The sequence below is a fragment of the Seriola aureovittata genome, chromosome 18, assembly GCF_021018895.1.
Source record: "Seriola aureovittata isolate HTS-2021-v1 ecotype China chromosome 18, ASM2101889v1, whole genome shotgun sequence".
Lineage (NCBI taxonomy): Eukaryota > Metazoa > Chordata > Actinopteri > Carangiformes > Carangidae > Seriola > Seriola aureovittata.
Genome location: NC_079381.1, coordinates 21,607,771 through 21,622,963, shown reverse-complemented (window position 1 = coordinate 21,622,963; position 15,193 = coordinate 21,607,771). Strand labels below are relative to the sequence as shown.

Genomic DNA, 15,193 nt, shown 5'->3' with positions numbered 1-15,193 from the left:
GCCAGGTCAAGCTTTTAAACCAGTGCAGCTTGACCAGCAGAACACACATGTTCATGAAAGACTGAAGGAATACACATCTACTGTATCTGCACATAGTCTCATGTGTAGGTGTTAAGTAGATTCTGCATTTCATCACATGTAAGTGCGTCTACATGTGCATATTCAGAATAAGACGTTTGCATGTAAAAGGAAAAACCTGATTATTTATACTCAGGTGAAATTAATGGTGGGGTCTGATTGTGTGTCTACAAGTGTGTTTTGATTTCTCTACAGCTCATAAATCTGGATAAGGTGTTTACGTGCCACAGTGTCCTGGCTTCTATCGGAAATCCAGGTTTCTCAAAACTAAGATCTTATGTAGGTTTTTCTGAACCCTGTTTACATCTGCTAAACATACTCCAAAACCCCCAGACACGACCAGCATCCTGCTGTGCATGTAAACACACTCAGTGATACAAGAAAAAATACGTCAAACTATCTTTCTATCTAACTTTCCTTTTGCAAACTGCAAAATAACTCCATCAAACTGCAGCGTGCTTTAAATCAAATCACAGCAGTGGTTATTATTTCCTGTGATATTAAGAATCTCCTCTGATGACACACAGGTATGAGATATTATCAGGTTTTATCTGACACAGATCTACAGATATCTTCCCGCCACCGAGAGCTGGTAAAGAAGAAATGTCTGCCAATATAGAAATGTAATATATGACATATATGTCCCAATATCAAGACAGGTGTTCTCATATATGTCACATATAAGAAGATATATTATTATCACATGTATACATCCTCTGGCTATATGAACATATAAGTTTATAACGTATATGAAATACCCATAGTAATATGCAACTGTATTAAAACAACATACCTATAAAAAAAAATGTGTGTGTATCTTTTATATTTGAATATATAATATGAACATATGGTGACAGGCTTTGTAACATATATCTGCAATATAAGCATATATACATGTTTCTATTAGCTCGACATATATGTCAATTTCTAACAGGTTCCATATGTAATTTTTACATATATATATATATAAATATAAATATACATAATATGATTATAGAAATTCAATACATGTACATATATTACATTTGCGTATGGAAGTTCCGGAAGGAAGGAAAACACACTCACACCGCCGACAACATCATGATGGGTGTGTGTTGTGTGAGCCACGCGCGGTCACCTGACCGGGTGACATCACGCAGGTGTCTAAACCAGCTATATTGAAACCGTGTTTAAACCGGCGTCGGGGAGAAGCGAGGCAGGAGCGCACCCGCGGCGGACATTACTATTACTTCCGTTTGCCACCATGACCTTCGGGACGCGATGTTTCCAGCTGCTGCTGCTGTCCAGCTGTGTGACGACCTGCCTGTTGCAGATAGGTAACGTGTCTTCCTCTGTTGTTGTGAATATTCAGCCGCTTCAGGAGGAACAGGATCCAAAACGCGCAGCTCTGACCTCCAGACGTCGAGTTCAGGCCTTGTTTGTTTGGTGTGTGTTGGTTTTTGCCGCCTTTATAGGCTGGATTAGTAAAGTCAGAGTAAACTGATGATAGGAAATATTCAGATGGATCATTGTAACACAGATGACTCAAGTTGAGAGGTGTATTGTCCAAATGCTCACAGCTGACAGGAAGTGAGTTATGTTTTGAGTGTGAGGTGTTTCAGCATGTTCCTGCACACTGAACAAACCGGTTTTACTTCTGCTTTTCATACGTGTTCACAGACGAGAGAGGCTTCACGGGTACGGAGACCAACGACGGGGTGTGGGTCGGCACCAGAGCCAAACAAGTCCTGAGCAGCCGACTCACCACCGTCTTCCTCCCCATCATCTACATCATCGTGTTTGTTGTGGGGCTGCCCACCAACGCCATGGCGATCTGGGTGTTCCTGTTCAGGACCAAGATCAAGCACCCGTCGGCGATCTACATGGCCAACCTGGCTCTGGCCGACCTGCTCTTCGTCATCTGGGTGCCCCTGAAAATAGCGTACCACTTCAACGGCAACGACTGGATCTACGGCGCGGGGTTGTGCAAAGTGCTGGTGGCGTTTTTCTACGGCAACATGTACTGCTCCGTCGCCTTCATCGCCTGTATAAGCATCCAGCGTTACCGGGCCGTGGTGTACCCGCTGTCCCAGCAGCGGAACAGCAACTGTTTGGCGGTTTCCGTCTCCGTCACGATCTGGGCGGTGGTGTGGCTTCTCACGATCCCCCTCTACCTGTACGATCAAGAGGTCCGTGTAACGAACCTCAACATCCTCACCTGCCATGACGTCACCAGGCCCAGTCAGAAGAAGATAGCGGCGGGCTACTTCCTGACAATGGGAACACTGGGATTTGTGGTTCCCACCATGGTGTGCATCATATCCTACGTCCTCATGCTCAAGTCTCTCAGGAACAGCATGGCGGACCCAACCATCGCCAAGAAGCGACGCAAGGCCGTGGTGTTGATCGTCACCGTGTTGGTGATGTTTTTGGTGTGCTTCGCCCCCAGTAACATCATGCTGCTGGTGCACTACATCCACCTGTTGGGCGGGGCCACCAACAACATGTACGGCTTCTACATCACCACCCTGTGCTTGGCGAGTCTCAACAGCTGCATCGACCCTTTCGTGTACTACTTCATCTCGGAGGAATTCAGGGAGCACGTGAAGAACACGCTGCTCTGCAGGAGCGAGAGGACGGTGGAGCGGATGAGGGTTTCCTTCAGCGCCCTCAAATACTCCAAGAAGAGAAACGTGTACACGTCTGATTCAGGGAAGACGCAGAGCTCTGAGTGCTGAGCTCATCCCGGATCATTAAACTGAAATAAAGTGGATTTCTTCAGGGAGAGTCGTCTGCGGTGACGACCTCCGAGAAACTTTGAGCTGTCTTGGTTTTGTAAATTAAGTTTATTTTTATATCATTTATAATACAACTTGTATTATACAACTTGTTGTTTCTTTGATGGAGTTTGATTTTATTGCACTTGGATATGAACATTTGGTCATTTTATTGTGTCTTATCTTTTAGTCTGTGTTGACATTTTATTGAGATGAACTGTATTTGCTTTCAGCCTTGACCGGAAATGGGCAAAGTTCAGGATATCATGAGCTTGTATGTGTTTTTTAAAGTAATATTTTACAGTTTGCCAATAAAAGTAAATGTCCTACTTACTGTATTTCCCTCCTGTCACACTGTTTGGTTCACTGCCATTTTCTCTAAACACAGGCGGTTGGAAAGGTCAGGCTGCGTGTTCCTTATTTTCAAAACCAGTTCTGATATTTAATCTTTACTGTCAGAGTTTGTGTCGGTGATGAGGAAATTCAACTTTGGTTTTCTTAAGTGGAAAAGTTTATTTCATTTTCGCCTTTTAGGACCAAATCACAGTCTGTGTTTAGGTGGCGTATATGAAACTTTACAGAGCAAGTAGGGCTGTACAACTAGTCGAAATATTGAAATCGCAATATGGCAATAAGTGGAGTTTCAATTTTTTCGGGAGTAAAAATCTCATGATCATCATTTTTCCAGTGAAAATTAAATGTGGAAATTACCATTGCCAATAAAATCGTAGCTCATATCACGATCAATTCAATTCAACTCAATTCAATAAACTTTATTTAATTTAAAAGGCACATAGAGATGAAATAAACGCAGTAATATAATACAAAGAACACACCACTAGTGCGAGACAACTGCAGACATTAACAAAAACGTTTTAAAATCTTTGCTTCTTTACATTCCTGTAGCTCTGAGTTCCTGCCTCGGAGTCTCGAGCTTGAGGACGGTAAAACAGTTCAGATTCCTGCAGCGTCAGAACAGCAGGGTGACGTCACTGTTACAGTTTCAGAGTCTTAACTGATCATCTTAGATAATAAGAGCAGGAGAGAGGGCGAGCACATGACCTCACAACAACCAAACTGTTGTCATATCAACAAAAGACAAAGACCAGGCCAAGTTAGCAAAGGATATGTTGTCTAATAATGTTAAATTGGTAGATTAAATATTAACAGTTTTGTTTCATAACATCTGTTGTGCCACACTGTGTGATTTCTGTAATAACATATAGAAAATAATTAGTCAATTAGTCTGTGGACAGAGAATTAATCTGCTATTAATAATGATAAGTGAACCCCTTGTTTCAATCATTTTTCAAGCAAAAATACCAATAATGTTTATTTCATAGATATATCATGGATATATTTGGAAATATCAAATGCATATATTTAGTATGAGTTTAATTTCTGTCGAAAAATCCCATGAAAATGTCACTATTAATACAATTACTTTTTTTATGCCTTATTATACTGTGACATTTTTTGACATTCTTATACTGTACTGTACGTTTGCGTTTATATGCGGTTTTTCTGCATTACTATACAATGGCATTTTTATGCCTTACAATACTATGACTTTTTATGGCTTACTATAACATACTAGAGTTTTTTCAATGTTTTTATGCTTTACTATGAAGGATTTTGAAATTTGTATGCCTTACTGTACTATGACCTTTATTTTGCCTTACTATACTATGATATTTTTATACCTTACTATAAGATGATTTATTTATGAAGCGACACAGTGGTTCAGTGGTTAGAGCTGTCACCTCACATTGAGACGTTTATGGGTTTGAACCCTAGGCCTGGTTTGCATGCTCTCTCTGGGTATTCTGACTTCCTCCTGCAAAAACATGCACATTAGCACATTATGTTATTATGACATAATCTGGATATATGAAGAGATAAGTTTATACCGTATGTGAAATACTAATGGCAAAATGCAACTTTATTTGGAAAACAGGCTCATTAAAAATTGTTATGTTTGTATATGATTTTCTTAATAATTTATAAATTTACACACACATCTATTTTTTATATTAAATATATATATGAACATATACTGACAGGCCTTCAGATGGATATATATTCAGGTAACATATGTCTATAATATAAACACACATACTAAAATATAGCCAGTGTGTTTGTTTTGGAGAGGTGGTGTTGTTGCTGCCTCTCTGACTATTGTCTCTATCCGTGTCCCTTTATTGGGGAAACCGCCACAGAGCAGAACAGGTGGGCGGATACTCGACCATGACGTAAGCGACCAGACAGACAGGTAGTCTCGGGGCGTTTCCTTTTTCTCGGTTGGAGAAGTTAAGCTATATTTAAGAGGTTGTTTGTTGGGGAGAGTGCACCAAAAGAGAAGTGAAGCAGCGACGTGTTGAAATCGCACAGACATGGATTTACCTCGATTATTGACGTTGCTGTTAATTTTCTGCGGCATTTCAGCGTCAGACGCCACAGGTAAGCCCGGAAGTTCCTCTGTGTTGATCGTGGTGGAGGGTTGCGTCGTTTACATAACGATCTAATGGGACACAATTAGTCTTATCTCAAGAGAATACATCGAAGATATTACTAAATAAACTAGTCACAGACAAGATATAAACTACAAGTATATACTACAAGTTTAATCTTTTTAAAACGTGAATATTGGAGCGACTTTTTGACAGAAGTATTTTTAACCTTGGGTCGTGGTCAACTCCCAGACTGACAGGAATGTTGGGAAATGTAGGCGTGCAAACTTTAATCAGCTATTTTATCAGTTCAACCAATGATTATTTACCTATCAGTAGTTTATATTTATTTTTTAGCCTAAAAATTGTCGGAAAATAAAGAAAAATGTTCAACTTCTGATCAACTACAATGACTTAGATGATTAATGTATTATCAGAATCATTTACAATCAATATTCTCCCTATAAACTAATCAGTTGAATCAATAGTTTCAGCCCTAATATATATTTATTTTGTTATGTTTAAGGTGGGTCTAAAACACGTGGGTTCTTCGGGGTTGTGGACCCTGAAAACTCGGGACAAGTTGTCGTGGACCACACAACATCAGAAACGTTGAAGAGTGGCCTCACCACAGTCTTCCTCCCAATCGTTTACATCATCGTTTTTGCGGTGGGGCTTCCCGCCAACGGCATGGCGGTCTGGGTGTTTCTGTTCAGGACCAAGAAGAAGCACCCGTCGTCGATCTACATGGCCAACCTGGCTCTGGCCGACCTGCTCTTTGTCATTTGGACGCCGCTGAAGATCGCCTACCACTTAAACGGCAACGACTGGATCTACGGAGAGCCGCTGTGCAAAGTCCTGGTGGGCTTCTTCTACGGGAACATGTACTGCTCCGTCCTGTTCATCACCTGCCTCAGCGTGCAGAGGTACTGGGTCGTGGCTCACCCTCTGTCCCAGCAGAGGAAGAACAACAAAGTGGCTATCGGTGTGTGTGTAGCCATCTGGGTTTTCATCTGGCTCACCACCACTCCTCTGTACCTGTACGACCACACCGCCAAGCTCAAAGACCCCAACATAACCACCTGCCACGACGTCAGCGTCATACATGACCTGGAGAACCCGTTCCCTTCCATCCAGCTGCCGTACTACTACTTCATCTTCATGGGAATGGTCGTGTTCCTCGTCCCCTGCGTGGTGATCATCGTGGCGTATATTCTGTTGCTCCGCGCTCTGGGGAACAGCATGGAGGAAAGCACGGCGTCAAAGAACCGGCAGAAGGCCGTGATGCTGATCGTGACCGTCCTGGTGACGTTCCTCGTGTGTTTCATCCCCAGTAACATCATGCTGGTGGTGCATTACTCCCTGCTGAAGGACGGCGTGATAAACAACGGCTACGGCTTCTACATCACCACGCTGTGCCTCGCCAGTCTCAACAGCTGCCTGGACCCGTTCATCTACTACTTTGTGTCGGAGGACTTCAGGAACCACGTGAAGAACACTTTGCTGTGCAGGAGCAGCCGGACTGTGGAGAGGATGAGGGTTTCATTCAGCTCCATGAAATACTCCAGGAAGAGCAAGTCGTACGTGTCGGACACTGGGAACACACAGAGCAGTACCTGTTAGCCACACCGTGATACTGATGCCGATAACACGGCGTCATACAGGCTGTGTGGAACTGGGACGCTGTAATATAGGGCCATACATTAAAACCAAGTAACCTCAGAAGCATCATGTAACCAAAGATGAACTTTAAATGTGAAGCTGGTTTTGCTGGTATGAGGTTTGGTGCTAAAATGTGAAACATTAATACATATTTTCCTTTTTTATTATAAATATATACATATATATATGTATAAATGAAGAGAATGCCTGGTAATCGCTGACAGGTAAATGTGCTTTTGACTGACTAGTTTACTGGATTTAAAGCCAATGAAATCCGTAATAAAAACCGCCACATGAACCAGATGTGTGCAGAGGATTTTGGAGCTTAAAGTATCAGGCGTTACGATGCGACTTGTGTTTTGTGTTAAGCTGTACTTATTATTCACTGCTGCCTTTTTCCCTTTCTTGCCTATTCAGCACATTCCTGCAGCAGGTTTTGATTTGCCATTTAAAACCACTTGTACTGACGTGATTTATGTTTGAGTTTTGAAATGATGAAGAAATTGTTGGTATTGTTACTTAGTTATTTTTGTTTTTTTGTTTTTTTAAATAAATGATAAAACAGGATGCAGTTTCTGTGAAACTCCTTTATAGTATTGTGTAACTGATTGAAGCCTGTTAGTCAGTGATATCATGCAGCTGGACAGGAGACGTGACTCACGGCTCTGTGCCTCCTGGAAATGTGAGGAATTCGTGGAATGTGTTTTGAGTCTCGGACCAGTTTTTTTTTGTATATTTTATTTTTAAACGCACGTTAATCTTCACTTGGTTGTTAATGATTGTGTTTTCTGAGGAAGGAGGGAGGGTGAGAGTGGAGGGGCTTGAAGAATGCTTGAGAGCGTGATGAGACATGTTAGGACCGACTGGTTTCAGTGTCAGACCACGTTCCAGCTGTATGTGAAACAGCTCGCTTTCCTACTTGTCCTAATTTAAACTTGTAGCTCATATAATCTGTGTTTCAGTTAAAATCTGCTGCTTAATACGACTAAGAGACAATAGAGTGGCAACAAAGGCTTATTGTGAACTCAGTTGAATGGCCCTGGTCTTTTATCTCCTGATAAGGAGAATGTGAACAGATCGTTTGAAGCAACAGCCCCACCCAAAACAGTCACCCTCCCCCACGTACACACACACACACACACACACACACACGGCCTTTGAATAGTCGCTGACTTCCTGTTTAATGGCTGGTTGAGGCAGAGCTGTGTAAAAGGGTAAATGATTGTTGTGGAGTGTCGTCTTACCTTTTGTCAGCGGTGTGAGTCGATCACCTTGTTTTGTCATGCAGGGCACGGACGGGGCCACTCCCTGGCTGCGTTACACTTACACAGCTCCTTTCAAACATTCCTGAGTTACAGCGTGTTGATGAATCACATGTGAAATAAAGAAATAGCTTAATTAAAGGGATTATACACTACAGGCCTCATATGGACTGGAGAAAGGAATTTGAAACCTGTTAAATCATATTTGTAAAAGTCGACTCTCAGGTTGTGATTTGTAAAAGTTGCTGAACAGTTTGGTGACATCATGAATCGCGATTTCCCGGAGCAGAGTTTATGATCATGAACGATTAGGAAGGAACAACAGGCAGGTCACTGATTACACATTTCCCTGCACTGTATTGCCATGACGGCTGTGAGAGGCGGCGCTGGTATGGAAAGTAATGGACAGTCGTCCATTGTTATGAGCTGTGGTGACTTCACGTGCACAGAAACACTGACAGCAGCAGCACGAGAAAGAGCTCAATGCAACGCAGAGTCTCAATGTTAAATGTATGTATGTAACTTCTGCTGAATTCAAACTATAACAAAAGACGACATTTGGTGACGTCATGAAGGATCATGGGAGTCGGTCAGGAGGTTTTCTTTAAAGTCTCCTCCTCTATATAAACAACAAACTCCAGGATTAAAACCAGGAGAAACACAGAATAAATAAGTTTCACTTTAAAAATCAGTGATTCACACGTGTAGTTCAGTGGACACGTGACGTCTCCGAGCTGAGCTGTCTAACATCTACCTGTTTCTCCAAGGTATGAAAAGAAGTCAGTTAGCTTAGCTTAGCTTAGCACAAAGACAGGAAACACTGTGTGAACAGCTACTCTGGTCCTATCTAAAGGCAACAACCACCAGCACCTCAACATCTCTCTATTTATAACTTTATATCTTGTTTGTTAATTTTTATCCAAAAATCAAAGTGTAAAAAAAAGAAGATGCGGGCTTCTGCTCCACGTGCACGTGTGACGGTTTCTATTGCACATTTCTACCATGCAACATTTTATGGCATGTCCGTAAATTGCAACAATCCTGTGACGACAGCCCCGACGTATGCACGAGTGTATAGATTTCTTCCATAGGGTTGTGGTAGGTTGCAGAACAAACCACTGGTGTACAAACCTCACTGCACACAGTCTGTAGACATTAGTCTTTTCACAATCTTTCATGTTGAAAGAAATAGCTTACACACACACACACACAAACACACACACGCCATCACCAGACGTGGGCGTAAAGTTTGTTTATTTAAACGCAGGATTAATTTAATGAGACATTAAATGAGCCTCAGGCAGGTGAATTCAGTTTCTAAAAAAAGCAACAACATGTTGCAACAGTAACGTGCTGAAAGAGTCCTGACTGCAGGTAACGTCACCTGGTGAAACAACAAAGAGGGAGGAGAGTGATGACCTGCAGAGTTGTGACTCACTGCATTTCCTGTAGGTTTAATCTGTTGAAATAAGTATTATAGATGCAGGTTTCTGTCTGATTCTTGTTGGGAGGGAAAGTGACCTCTGCTGGTTTATTTGCTGAAGGTTAAGTTTTATCATATGTGAGTAAAAGTTGAGTAAAACTTTATTTTAATGAGGAAATCCTGACTCCATATGCAGCCATGAGATTTTATGTGTTTTTTTTTCTTCACAAAAGGTAAAACTAAAGGGGAAAACCTGTTGATTTGCACAGTAATCTCTTTGTTTTTAGCATTTCAAAGATCAACACCTGCTGCTGTGAACATCCTTCAAATATTTCATTCTCACTTTCACAGTTGGAGACTTTGCATCACAGACATTGTTCTCCTCTCGTCTGAGTTTCATGAAGAACTCTTCCAGTAAGAGCATTCATTTTTTTTGTCTGAAAGGGAGGATGATCGATTAGTATTGCGCCCACGCATCATACTGGGGTGCAGCTAAAAGACGGCTATTCATGGGTGTGAGTGAGAGGGTCGGTGCTGAGGAGGGAGAGAGGGAGAATGTACGTGCTAACGTGTGTGTAATCGCTCTGACAGATCACGCCATCGACCGTCGGCTAATTCTCCATCAGAGCTGCTGAGCGGAGATTAACACAGAAAATCTCAAATAGGTGCTTTTATTTATTTTTACTTTTATTTTTCAAAGTAGCTCAAAACATGTTACACATGTACTGAAACGGACCTGAGAATAACAAGGAGACACAGTAACAATACATTAAGATAAATGGAAAAATCTGCAGGGTTGTCTATGCAAAACAAACATTAAAGATAATTCTTCTCAACAACTTACCAGAGAGAAATGTTAGAGAAATAATCAGCTCCTAAACTGTGGAGAATATCCTTGTTCTGCTAGAGAGCAGTGGAGGATTTTCAAAATAAGGTGAGTCTATTTAATAATATGAAAGAGAAAGAGAGGCAGAGAGAGAGAGGACAGAGAGGAAGTGGCCTGCAGGAGAGAGGAGAGAGAGGAAAAACAAGATGAGAGCAGGTACAAAAGAGGCAGACTGAGTACAAGAGAGACAGAGTCAATGGGAGATTAATTCAAGCTCTTTAGTCCTTTCTCCCTTTCATCTCGTCTGGCTCTCCCGTGGCAGGGTGGCTGGAGGGGGTTGGCACAGTGTGGGTGCCCCCCAGCCAGTCCCAGTGAGAGAAGAATGGGGCAAAGTTAGTGCCGGGCCGCTGGTGGTGCGCGTCATGCTTGGGCGTGCCGCCCCAGAGGCCAAAGGGCACCAGGTTATGCACGGCCCACGGGAAGTCGTAGCCGCAGTGGTCCTCGGTGGAGACGTAGACGTTGAAGACCATGAAGCCCCACGTTGTGAGGCAGTGGCACTGGAGCAGGATGGGGTCTACCGTGGCCCAGAATCCCACGCTGAACAGCTCCCAGCCAGATAGGTACTGGGTGACCAGGCTGAAGGGCTGGTTGTACTGGTGGTGCACGGCGTGGAAGGTGCGGTACAACCAGGGGACCCGGTGGTGCAGCAGGTGCCACAGGTAATACTGGAAGTCAAAGACCACCATGCAGCCCAGGATGCCCAGGAAGAAGCTCCAAAGAGTGGGCGCTTCACGAGGCAGCGGGGTGGGCGGCCTCCACAGCCACTGGGCGACCGCAGCGGGGAAGATATAAAGCAGGTGGTTGTAGATGGTGACGCCCAGCGTGGTCCAGATGTTAGGCCAGGTGACCGGTCTGTCGGGATGGAGCCTGTAGCGGTTGATGCAGGGCCAGGCGGGGGCCAGCAGGTCCAGCACGGTGTAAAGACCAACCAGGAAGAAGTAGGTGGAGACGGAGAGCACCACGGGGAAGAGAGGGCTCCTCAGGAGGTCGTGGTGGTTCTGGTGGAGGTAGTCCCAGGCAGGCTGCAGGACCAAGTCCCGGGACTGGCCCCCAGTCACGTTGTCCACATCCGACATCCAGGATAAAGCCTCAGTTTTGAGTAAGCCTGTGCTCATCACTAACGCGGCGTCTCTCTTCCAGAGGAGGGCCGTTCCAAGAGGATTATTTTCTTACAAGCTCCAGGAGATAAAGAGAGTCTAAATGAAAGGAGAGACCCAATCAGCTTCCTCGTATAGGTTAAGCAACAGCAAATTGTCTGGTGATGTTGTGCCAAATTGGACTGGCGGACTGTCTTAGCCCCTTATGTATATTCAAGCCCCACCTCCACCCCCACCACCCCCCTGCATTTTAAAAGAAGGCGCTCTGTAAAGGCTCTTTTTCATGGGCACAAGGAGCGCAGCCAGGACTCAGGAGCCAGGCCACAACAGCTCTCATTTTTGACCCAAATCATGGAGAGAGAGCTTCCGTTTACTGGTGAATTTGACTTTGTCAGCAAACGCACGGGGCTGCTGCGGTGTGGCTGTGAACAGAATAAACTGAGTAAACATTATATCTATACATTAACTACAGCAAGTGACAAATCCCCCACCGTACATGTGAGTTAATCAGCCTGTTAATGTTCCTGCCTCTCTCACTCTCTCTCTCTCTCTCTTTCTCACACACACACACACACACACACACACACACACACACACACACACACACACACACACACACACACATTCACACAAAAGAGTAATTAATCATAGACAAGCTGTCAAATGAGAAATGAATTGAAAAAGCACTTCCTGTCTGATGCTGGATTTTGGCTTTTTGCTCAGTCTGACTTTTGTTTACGTAAGATTTCATTTTTGAAAACGGAGCTGGAGCGGGCGATCGCAGCGCCCGTTTCCATGGTGTGACACCATCATTCTGCAGACATTAATATCATGTGATACCGTGTCTGATGCTCTCCTGCTCTTTACACGGATTTTTCATTAAATGGCATCAAAGTGAAGAACCTGTACGTAGGTTTACACCAGGGAGCCAGTGAGAGGGTCAGACTCTGTCTCACTACAAACTACAACAAAGAGATTTAACATGACATATTGAATTAATTAATCAGGGGCGCCTGTGGCTCAGGAGGTAAAGTGAAGTCTGCATGTTGAAGTGTCCTTGTGTGAGTGTGTGTGTGTGTGTGTGTGTGTGTGTGTGTGTGTGTGTGTGTGTATAGAGAAAGTGCTGTATGAATGGATGAATGTGGTTGAGTGCAAAACACTTTGGGTGTTCAATAAGACAAGAAAAGTTCAATAAGACAAGAAAAGTGCTACATAAGTGCTACATAAGTCTACCCTGCTTTTTAGATTTTATAGTTAGGTTCATTTGTGAGCTGTACAGGCAATGCTTCAGACAGAGCCCGGCTAGCTGTTTCCCCCTGTTTCCAGTGTTTATGCTAAGCTAACTGGCTGCTGGGGAGGAGTTTCTTATCTAACTCTCAGCAAGAAAACATCAGTGTATTTCCCAAAAACTGTTCCTTTTAAGACTCCCTGTTGTCTGACCATATTAATGCTATAGCAACGTAATAACAGCAAGTCAATGTGTAACAAATACAACACATGGCATTTGATAAATAGTTGTGGATCTGCAGGCTAATAGTGCAAAATGCAACTTTAGTTTTTCCTTATGAATTCATGCGGATAGAAACTTCCACCGTAAAACTCAGGAGCCTGTCAGAGATTTCAATTAGTGGTCGTAACAAACAGTGGGTGTTTTTTGACCTGAGAAAAAAGCAGATGAAAAATACATAAGATAGTTTTTCCACGGAGAGGAAGGAACGTCCCTTTAAGACTGGAATGTAAAACACAAACAGGAAGAGAGAAGAACTGTAAACAAGTGCAGTGTAAACAATGAGAGCCCACTGCACAGAGCATTATAAAACACACACACCCGTCTCTGATACCTCAGATCAGCAGGTAGAGGGCGATAAAAGCCAAGTCTTCACCAGACATACACTGCAACATAATGCTGAATGAGGAGAACTGTTGCTGCGTTTGAGAAATAATTCTCCGGCTGCCTTTATTACTTTGATAGGTTGCTGTTTAAGGAAGGTTGGGGCAGGGGAGACGGAGAGGAAGGAGGTGGGAGTGTTCAGTTACAAGAATGAAGTTTTGTGTCAACACTAACACAAGATTTCTGTTTCAACCTCCCACCCTGTTCACAGGTAAACTGGTTTTACCGCACTGACGATATCTGTGCATTTTACAGCCACTACACTGGTTAAATAGGAGGGAAAAAAGTGCCTGAGTAATAAGTGAGCTCGTTTCCTGTGGGACCTTGATGTCAAACCCAAAAGAAGAAGTAAGAAGTCAAAAATAACTATGAGCTCAAGGCAGAAGATCTGACCACTGACTGACTGACTGACTGACTGACTCATCACATCCAAAAGTAGTGACCCAGGAAATCCAGCGCAGCTGTTGGCATGTTGTCAGAAATGATAAGAACAAGCTGCTTCAGAGCCTCAGTGATCAGCAGTGTGAGTAAACGCCGACGATCATAAAACCACATTCGGATTTGTGTTACCACTTGTTGATAAAATACAAAAAGTGGAGCTCGCCACATCACTAATGTTCACCACTAGGCATCTGAGGAGACAATGACAAGGTGTGAGACTCCTGCCACAGCACGTTCAAGAAACACTGTCCAGACTCACCCTGGTTCTGGACGGTCGACACGGGTCCATGCTGCAGAACAAAGACATCTGTTGTATAACCCACAAACGACCCTAAGATGAACTCTCGCTGACACATACAGTGGGTCATTTACTTGTTTGTTATTGGATCCCTATTAGGTTCTGACATTGTGGAAACAGCAGTGTTCAAATCTGGGCCAAGAGAACAAACATTTACAGAATAAAGGCCGACGCCAAAAGGAGCCATCTTTTGTTTGAGACACTCACAGTGTCTCAGAGCCAGCGGCTGTTTACACTGAACTCACTACGCTAACACCTTGTGTCAGGTAAAGTTTCACTTTACTTTACCACCGTACCCTTAATAAAGGGTTTAACACACTATCATGTAGCTATGAGAACATTACAGCTGCTTATTAATAGCTGTAATTACATGATTACACACAAAAACAAAGGTTTGCAGTTTAACACTGTGAGTTGAGCTTGAAGGTTCAATCTCCACCTTGGAAAAACGTTTTTACCAAAATAGAAAAGAAAAAGAAAACTTAACTCAAGGTCCTCTTGCTACATTTCTGTCTTGAGCTTTCTTGAGCTTTCAGACATATTTAATATTAATTTAATATTAATAGTCACTCATTTTCTCTTGCGTGGGCTTCACAAGAGGAGATACACTAGATGGTGGCAAATCCTTTATAAATAACATTTGATTACACATGATAGTGTGTTGGAATATGTTAAGCTATTTGCTTATAAATGCTAAATAGTGAGGAGTGGTTAGGGTTAAAATATATAATATACTGCAGGGTTATTAACACTGGGAACAACTGAAGTCTTGATTTCTTTTACTCCACTTTTACCAAATACAAAGAGAAACGTTCCTGAGGGGGAGTTTTGATCCCTGAATGTTGCCTGTTCAACAGGAAGTCAGCAAAAGTGACATGGAGCACATCACCTGGAGAAAAGGAAGGTCACACCTGGTGTCAGTGTCAGTGTAAATACTGTAGAGCAGGAG

The 15,193-nt window shown here is 43.1% G+C and overlaps 3 protein-coding genes across 3 annotated transcripts; 2 read left to right on the top strand and 1 right to left on the bottom strand.

Moving 5' to 3' along the window:
• Positions 1-1,048: 1,048 nt before the first annotated feature.
• Positions 1,049-3,172, top strand: f2rl1.1 (coagulation factor II (thrombin) receptor-like 1, tandem duplicate 1). Its single transcript, XM_056403726.1, has 2 exons — positions 1,049-1,394; positions 1,738-3,172. Exons 1-2 carry the CDS (start codon positions 1,322-1,324, stop codon positions 2,793-2,795), a joined length of 1,131 nt encoding a protein of 376 aa, XP_056259701.1. The 5' UTR covers positions 1,049-1,321; the 3' UTR covers positions 2,796-3,172.
• Positions 3,173-5,085: 1,913 nt separating this feature from the next.
• Positions 5,086-7,513, top strand: f2rl1.2 (coagulation factor II (thrombin) receptor-like 1, tandem duplicate 2). Its single transcript, XM_056403725.1, has 2 exons — positions 5,086-5,294; positions 5,811-7,513. Exons 1-2 carry the CDS (start codon positions 5,228-5,230, stop codon positions 6,905-6,907), a joined length of 1,164 nt encoding a protein of 387 aa, XP_056259700.1. The 5' UTR covers positions 5,086-5,227; the 3' UTR covers positions 6,908-7,513.
• Positions 7,514-10,288: 2,775 nt separating this feature from the next.
• ch25hl2 (cholesterol 25-hydroxylase like 2) lies at positions 10,289-11,860 on the bottom strand. The gene has a single exon (XM_056403903.1). It carries the CDS (start codon positions 11,630-11,632, stop codon positions 10,736-10,738), a length of 897 nt encoding a protein of 298 aa, XP_056259878.1. The 5' UTR covers positions 11,633-11,860; the 3' UTR covers positions 10,289-10,735.
• Positions 11,861-15,193: the final 3,333 nt, after the last annotated feature.

Excerpts from the sequence above, each read along its gene's own strand:
- f2rl1.1 (XM_056403726.1), top strand. The coding sequence starts at position 1,322 with ATGACCTTCGGGACGCGATGTTTCCAGCTGCTGCTGCTGTCCAGCTGT. Across the intron at positions 1,395-1,737 it reads GACCTGCCTGTTGCAGATAG|ACGAGAGAGGCTTCACGGGT; the intron begins GTAACGTGTCTT and ends ACGTGTTCACAG.
- f2rl1.2 (XM_056403725.1), top strand. The coding sequence starts at position 5,228 with ATGGATTTACCTCGATTATTGACGTTGCTGTTAATTTTCTGCGGCATT. Across the intron at positions 5,295-5,810 it reads TTCAGCGTCAGACGCCACAG|GTGGGTCTAAAACACGTGGG; the intron begins GTAAGCCCGGAA and ends GTTATGTTTAAG.
- ch25hl2 (XM_056403903.1), bottom strand. The coding sequence starts at position 11,632 with ATGAGCACAGGCTTACTCAAAACTGAGGCTTTATCCTGGATGTCGGAT.